Genomic DNA, 8,621 nt, shown 5'->3' on the forward strand with positions numbered 1-8,621 from the left:
CCAGTATTTCGCACGTCTGAGAATATGGAATTCGAAAGAAGCCTATCTTGACCGAGACGGAGATTACTGCGTGTTCGATCACGTTTTTAGTAGTTTGGAAAAAAATAGCATTCTTTCAGATTTAACTCATTTGAACAGCCGTACTTGAAATTTCTTTACGTTAATTCAAAGACAAATCTCGGTCCTTCAATCCTTTGTTTTAATAATGATTATGACGGAACTCTGAAACGTTTCCTAATAAGGAATTACCTTGGGAATATTGAAATCTCAGCAAAATATGAAAGCAAAGAAAATATGAATTACAAAAGAGATGGAATGATCATTAATAATTTCCGTTTTACTAAGGGAAACATGGTAGTAGTGTCGTGTATACCTATGCTCTTGCGTCAGATTCTCGGATGGATGACCACAAAAATGACGGTCGCTCGTGGAGAAGTGTATTTCGTCCTTATAGACATGTAGAGAGGAACCCTCCCAATTCGTCTAAAACAACAAATAAGCTGGCGACTAGCCTGTTCCAGCGCCGTTCAGATAGTGTAACAGGCTAGCTTGGGATCGTAGTTTGGATCATGACGATTTGTTTGAATACCGGTAACAAATAGCTCCAGTCATTTTTTGGTGCTCGTTAGATGTTACCACTTTTTACCAATCCACAATTCACGCGCACCCCTCTGCCTGGCTTCCACCATGCCACTCCAGTCATTTGAGAGCCCCCGGACTAAATTATAGAACTTTAGCCACTCATATTTTAGATCTCCGTGATAAGTTGAGAAAGAGTTTGCAGTTTTAACCAGACAAGAAACCTTTCAGACCATTAGTTAATGCAGTTTAAATGTTTTGGGGTATATATAGCACTTTGTATCTAATTTTATTAATTACGGGCAGTATCAACGTCATTAACACTATTTTTAAGGCTGAGAAAATCTGAGAACATTCTGGCCGGTATGTGGTAATTTTTGATAACTAAGACCTTTTATACACAAGCCATCTCAACTGTTCTTCGAGCCGTTATATTTTATCGAGGGGTAAAAACCGCGTGTCATGCTTTAGCCTTGCGTGACGCAAATTACCAAAATAACCTCTTGATGTAATGTTTTTAAATATTTTTCACACCTTTCATACAACGTGCAAATAACTGGAATAAATTGCTCAACAAGCGGATCACAGTTCTATTGTGAAAAGACAGATGTCGAAGCCAATCTAAACAACATTAAATCACACATTTCAGGTCTTAACAGCGAACAATGATTGAAGAAAATGAAATTATCACAAAAAACGGTGCAAAGCCACGAGCAAATGTGGTGCGCACGGTGGAGTTACGGTCGATTTGTCGTGAATTGTCATATCGTTTACCTCAGCTGATTTCGGTTCACACAAAAGCCTTTCCTCGGGGCAAATGTCTGTCTTCAATTGATATTGTATGAATGATTTGGCAACGTATTGGATCAATATGCATTTATGTATATTTTCTGTATTAAATGCCGTATTTTGAATGCGGCCTTGTAAACAAAATACAGCTGCCTTAGCAATCCGTTTTGAAAAAGTCTCTGAGTAAATTGGCACTTGAATATTACAAAAGAGAAAAAAATTGCTAGATCTTGATGCTTGATATCCTACTGAAGGAGACCGGAATTTAAAGCACGATTCATCAAGTTTTCTAACATAAAAAGCATTGCTGCATGAAAAACGCCTTTATCTATGACTTCAAACCAAGGTAGATTCGATAAAATCGCATTTTGCTAGCTCCAGTCAGTGGGCAAAAGGAAACCTGCGTTTCAAGAGAGACTCTACCACGCTCATAAATTCATCTGGGAAAACTCCAGCATATTTTTGTAACTCGGCTGTACGCTTACTTGCCAAACAAAACGCATCGCATTGTTCACCATGAGAAGTGTAAGGTATCAAGGAAATTGTCAACTCTGCCGGCACGTGATTGGCGAATGAGTGAAATTGGCTTGCAGGGGGCGTGCGGCGGACCAATTAGCATGCACGATCATTGTTTCTGTACAGAACTCAACATCACAGGCACGGTTGAATTGAAAGCAATTTTAGCTTTTCACGTTTCCGCCTTGCTGAATAATGCCACGACGAGTAGCCTTAATGTGTTCGAAACTTTGCTTGGAGGAATTTTCTCGACCAAAATGACTATTTTTTTCGCTCACTAGACACGAGATATGAGTAGATCGCAAGAAAATTCGGCCCTTTTATCGACAAAAGTACACAGTATAGAGGCGAAGACGGGCAGTACGCGGCAACAGTTCGCCCATGAGGTATCAACAACAAATGCAATCTTTCGTCCGTCGAAGGTCTTTCCGTCGTTGTCGACACAGGAAAACAGTTCGAAAGCTGCATCTTATTCCTCAGCAGAAGCAGGACTTGGTAGGAATCCAGAACAGTTTATCCCGCAACTACAAGCTCACTATTATCCGCCAACAGTCCCGACTGCGGGTAAGTCTCGTAGTTTTCTTCGTTTGTTCAATTATTTATTGTATGAGTTCGTGCAAACCTAAGGCAGCAAACGGCTTTTATTATTTTTCTGAGTGTGCACTCGTGAGGAACATAACAACAACCACCACGGTTTGGCGTTTCAGTAATTTTTCGTGCATGATCGAAGGGGCGAATTTAGGATTATTCCATCGATAGACTTAGCAGTCTACGTAATCGACATTCAAAACGTTTTACCATGCATGGCTTGTTACCTTGGCTGATATTAGCTCGGTTGCAACGGCGCACAAATAACAACTATAAATTTGATTTTTCTGAATTATAAAACCAGCGGGTGTACGGAATTTTCGGGATAGTGGCAGTTTCAAAGTGTTCTGTGTGTCCTTGCTTGTCGCAAGTTGAAACGACTCTATGTGGAATCTGGACTTGAGATATGTTAGGCGAGTCAAGTTACGACCCTAGCAATTCTTTCGTATAGAGTTATTCTTACCTCGTGAGGTATACGTGACTAAACTCAACCTTAAATTGGATGGCTAAAAAATAACATTTACGGCTAGCACATTTGCTGTACAATAATGCATGGTTGATTCTGTCCATAAATTTCTATTTCGAGTTTTCGAACATGAAATCGCAAAGGGTGATTCCTTTCAGTTGCAGATCTCGCTCTCACATACACTGATTTTTGCGCCGTGTAGTGTGCATTAAATGCAAAGTCATGCTTGACGGAGGCCCTTCCTTGCAAAAGCAAGCGATAAGAAACCTAGTAATGCTCCTCTTAGTTTTGTTAATAAATTTTTGTCCAAGGATGTATAAACTTTGTCTGCCTGTCTCGTTTACCGCGTCAAGCATTTGAAGTGTTATACATTGCGACAATATCTACCCTCATGTGTTGCTACAAAGTGCAGAATTTTGAATTTTCCCATTCTTACAAAGCGTGGGCGAGCAAAATAAAAATACTAAAAACAGTCCAAAACGTTTTCTGTTCCGAACGCGATCTCTTTCAATCAGAGAAATCGTTACCCCCTTAATCGTCTTTGGCGTGGCTGTTCGTTGTCAATTCACTTCCTCAAAGGCGTCGACGAAATTGAGTTGCAACAACCGCGGAAAGGAAAGGATCTTTTAAACTAACCTGCCAAAGGCTACTATTATGCTTATTTATTACAGGAAAATTAGCAATGTGTGGATTTTACCGATAAAATACAGTCTGCTGGATTTTGATGCCATTGCCTTCGCGCGAAATTAGAGACGCCACACGCGATCTGGTGATATAGAGCGCGTGATGTAGACTGCATATGAGAGATATTCTTTCTTAGAGCCTTTGATATTTCATGCCACTTTGTTTATGTAAAAACCTTCAGTTTGCCTGCTCTGTTTTGATTTGTGTTGCGGTTTTTTTACGAAATTTGTAATGTTTAAGTTACTGCTTAATGCGCCTTTGTGTTTTTGCTGGGAGATAGATAGCTTCTCTTGTCCGTGACTCCGCCGTGTGTGTTTGCGGAAAATACTGTGCTTTGCTTTATCTCGTGAAATACTGACTGTTTCCCTATTTATGTATGTATGTATGTATGTATGTTACCACGGATTGACAAAAATCTCGACACAGGCTAAGACCCTGCTAAAGTAGCGTTCGATGATGTTGTACGTGCTCAGTACAATTCGAGAGAGACGTTTCAGCGGGACGAACGATCATTTCTTGAAAGGTTCTCGGATGTTCTTATATCTGCTCTACGGTTATTTGATATTTTGTTAACTTAGATAATTTTCCTTTGCCACTGTCTCAACACTCAGGGAAAATTAACGATCTGTTAAAAAGTCGGCTGGTACGGAGTAAAACAGCGCTTGTGGGCAGGTCGCGAAATGCTGTGCATTCAACCTTCGTTGGCGTGGAATAATTGAGCGCGAATAATATAAGTGTGCTGGTGACGACCTTAACTTTTTGCTAGGTAACCGCAGCAGTCACTCGCATAAACTATAATCTTCTCGAGGATTTAAGATCGAAACAGAAAACGAGTCCAGGATCGTCTCCTCAGAAATTGTTTCAAAAAGAAAATATATTCTTTTAAAGTGAATTCTGATTTTCCCAGGCTGAAGTCACAAGTGCATCTGTTTAGTGTATATGTAGGTGCGAAACCACTTTTTAGTGAGCAAGGTGCCGTTTATTTTGTAAAACAATTTTGATAATTTTGGTTGAGTTGTCCTCCGAGTTACGTATAGCGTGGTCACTTTACTCCCTAGCCCTCGTAATTGAAAACCTAGGCATTTTCAATTTACTCATATAACCATAACAAATACCAGACGTTAGAATGTTGACATCCGTTTGAATTGAGTTGTGTCGATGGGCACCCGTGAATAGAATAAATTGCTTTCAGTTTAGCCAACTTTCTTGGGGTAGATTTGGGTAGAGTGACTTTTACCACAAAGGTGCGCTTCCACGAAAAACGCATTCCAAGTAGCCGAAGCCTACCGGTTCCATGGTTTGTTTCATCGAAGTTACTCATCGTGTCGCTGTTTCCATTGTAATTAAGATCAGTCCTCGCGCATCCTTAAGCAGAACGCGCATTGTCACTGTGTGTTTAATGTATAAATAGAACGTAAGTTCTTATTGGAATGCAAATTCACGCCACTTGCCAGATCGGCTGTCGAGTTTTAGCTTGTTTACATTATTTGGAGCTGTAAAAGATCCCCGCTCTTTCTCGAAGACTTAAACACAGAGACGATTTCTGTGGCTGTAGATATTTCCAAGCATGATAGCAATGCCAGAAAAAATTCCTCAATGGATTGATACTGAAAGTCTGAAATGCGCTTAAAGCCCATTTAAAATGTTACGTCATACCAATCTTTTATGAACTATGATCTCCATCTGAACTACAAGAGACCTTTGTTTGAATTTGTTTGGAAAACACAATTTCAGGGTTTTTTTCCGGGTCTTCTGATCCTACTTTATTACTATAAACGTGCTTGAAACACGTTTTTAAATGTAAAAGCCTTATATAATGAAGAACGTATTTCCAGCTGAACGGACGCTAACCTCGGCAACATCTTCTGGAGCAGCTGGGATATGAGAGGCTGCATTTCCTTTGCAGTTGAACTGAGGTTTTCCTTTTGGCAAAGTGCCCTTTGAACGGCTTTTCACGGAACGGAAGATAAATTAACTGTCTGTGGATAAGGAACATTCGAAAGGAAAACAAAAAAACAGCTTTTTTTTCTGGGAACCGCGACGAAAGCGAAAAGCACATGCCCACGTGCCTCTTGTATATCAGCTATCAGTTAATGAGTTAGATTTCAAATTTGACAGCTTTAAGAAAATTATATTTTAAAAGGTCTGAAAGCAAACAGAGCAGAAACGTACAGTTCAAAAGCTTACAACTGAAAGGTTGTAGTCATCGTTGAAAAAACACCTCATTGGAGACATTATCAGTACTTGTTGTAGAGAGCCAACCTCGAGAGAGGGATAGAGAATTGTGTAAACCACCTCGAAAATCTTAATTCCTACTCCATTCAAAAACGTAATTGTGCCCAATTGCTTTTATTCGGGAAAGTCTCGTTTGTTTTTTTCTGTCTAAAACGTCGAAGCAGGAGCCGCCTTTTGGAGCATTGAAAACGTAACGCTTCTGAAAACATGGTGTTTTCATTTACTCGTCTTGTCTTTCACTTATAGACTTATTCAGAATTCAAAACTACAAGATCTCAGATAAAACGTTAAAGCGCCCTTTTCATCCTGATTTAAATCGAGTTTTCCCATGGATTCTCAAGGCACTTTCAATTGCCGTAGTTTCTAACGATTGTTCCCTGGCTTGCTTACTTAGAAAACAAACTACTAAATTAGCTAGGAAAAATTAAAAAGAGTATTATTGGTACTCCATGGTTCTTTTTGTCGATTAAGTTCGATCTTATACAAAACCTTTAGTTGATCAGAAACACGTTTGTGCTTATTTGCACTCGCCGCTATATTGGATGAAAACCGTAATCTTCAAAAACAACTAGTGCCTATGGGGATATTTCTAAGAGTGGAGACGAGATATGAAGTCACTGGACGTACGCTTATTTCCATGAGTAAATTATTATAGTAAACTGTACTTTTCTTTCCCTTGACGTTTCCGTTTAACTATTAACCTAGATTAGTCACCAGAACTCACGATGTATTTTTTTACATAGAGGATTCGGTAGATATCTTATCTACGAAAAACTTTTTTCATACGACATGCAGCTCTGTTTAATATCGTTTGTTGTGGTTTTGAATAATCGGCGATCATTAAGACCCTTTTCACTGACCGAGAAAACACCACCGTATATTTGTTTCCGTAGTACGTATTTTTAGAAATTTTTTGTTCTTTGAACGTCAACCACAGTTTGTCCGTTATAGTTTTCTGGAAGAGGTGTATAGGCAAGACAAAATGTAATATTCACTATTTGTGAAATGCATCATGCGATATTATTGCCTTGTCAATGGCTGTTCACATTTCCGAGAGATCGCGCGTTCAAAGATTTTTCAATCTTGCATGTTGTCACTGAGCCTTAAAACGAAAATGGCAGCGCAAAAAGTTGATAAAGATGTTATTAAAACTGTTATTAAAATGAAATAAGCTTTGACAAATGCAAAATGCAACCGTTTATTAAAGGTTATGTTTCGCGTTATTCGGTGGCGTGTCGAGTCTTGCGCGCGTGTTAGTTAAAGCTTTCTAAACTTGAGTTTCGTAAGGTGCTGATCGCAAGTTCAGTATTTTGCCTCTCTGGTCTATTGACAGGACGAGACCTGCAGGTACCCGGCCGCCAATTGTGTGAAAAGTGTTTTCGATATCCATGCAAGACGATGTCATAAGCATTAATTTGTTCCAAATAACACGTGCTAAATAAAGGTTTCCATTTGCCCTCGAAATACTGAACTCAGACTTCGAACGTAAATTGTCGTCTGCGAATATAGGGCAAGTTTGTGTTGCACAGCGAAAAAAGTTGTCAACGTCAGATCTTGTTTACAACACACAATAAAGACTAAAAGTGCCTGAGCAAAAAATTTGAATAAAGGAAAAGATTTACATAATAATTATCAAACCTCTATGGAGTGCTCCCGCTGTATTCCGTAGCTTATTTGCGCGTTTCGCACTTTTTTATGTGTATATGTTAAGTGGCGTTCAAAAGACTTGACCCCTTTATCCGTAAGAAACATGTGTCTTCGCGGTTTCCTCAAATTTTGATTAATGTGGACATCGCGAGGACTTTAATCGTGACAGAACAGAGGTAGTAGATTGTTCTTGAAGCTGTGTTCAAGCAGGTAAGTTTAAAGTCGTACGCATATGTCAGCTACAAGCTCCATCAAAACAATGATTTTTTGTTGCGTTTATAGCCGGTTCCTTTTTTAACGGTGCATGGAGAGTTTGTACTAAACTAAGTTGAAACTACTGAATGTGGAATTGAGCTTTTGTACTTTGTTAAAGATTCGGTAAAATTCTCGTCGGGAATCTATTTCACATAATGTTTATTTGGACTGCCTCATGTCGGAATAAGTTATTCCGCTGCGTGTTTCTCGAGACAATTATTTTGAAAATGTGAAGGCCTTTTATCGGTGAAAAAGCTATCGGGTGCTTAAATGGTGCATAGACGAAATATTTTTCACTCAGGCGTCGAGTGTACTCTGTCTTGGTGAGTATTTCAGGCCTATTCTTAATATTCGATAACCTGACAGATAAGTCGACATGCTACCAACTGAATATTTCCAGTCGAAGATTTTTCCTTAGTTTTTCACCTCATTATTTTTGTCATTAAGATTTTCCTCAGTTTGTCCGTATTTACTTGTAACTGCCGCCGACCGATATTTGTACATCTTCATTTAATAAAGTCAGCTTGCTTTCTTGCTTTTTCCTTTTACGAATATTTAAGTCGATATGTGTTTTTGTGTACAAAAATAGATAAAACGTTAATGCTTCTTCGTACAAATCCGGAACCTTTCTGTCCTGTATACGTAAAGCGGAATTCTATTTTAATATCGGGCTTTAATTTAACCTTACTGATTGCAAATGTGTCTCCATGAGGTTTTGCAAAATAACACTTTTTCGATAAATTCTACCAAGAATCTAAGATTTTTCTTTAGACCTACTAAAAAGCGTTTTTAAAACATGATGAACGTTTGTTTGGTTGCAATGACGCTTTGCCTGTATAAATCACGAAATCTGATTTTTAAT

The 8,621-nt window shown here is 38.8% G+C and overlaps 1 protein-coding gene across 4 annotated transcripts in view; it reads left to right on the forward strand.

Moving 5' to 3' along the window:
• The first annotated feature begins 2,023 nt into the window (after positions 1 to 2,023).
• LOC140940132 (uncharacterized) overlaps positions 2,024 to 8,621 on the forward strand; it is a 42,032-nt gene continuing 35,434 nt past the window's right edge. For 3 of the 4 annotated variants that reach the window (XM_073389024.1, XM_073389025.1, XM_073389027.1), the window contains exon 1: positions 2,024 to 2,448. In XM_073389024.1, coding sequence (XP_073245125.1) covers positions 2,175 to 2,448 — 274 coding nt within the window. In that variant the 5' untranslated portion in view covers positions 2,024 to 2,174. Of the gene's footprint in view, positions 2,449 to 7,576; positions 7,715 to 8,621 lie in introns of those variants that run through there. The other variant, XM_073389026.1, reaches the window with a different exon arrangement.

This window comes from Porites lutea, chromosome 6 (genome assembly GCF_958299795.1).
Source record: "Porites lutea chromosome 6, jaPorLute2.1, whole genome shotgun sequence".
Taxonomy (NCBI): Eukaryota; Metazoa; Cnidaria; class Anthozoa; order Scleractinia; family Poritidae; genus Porites; species Porites lutea.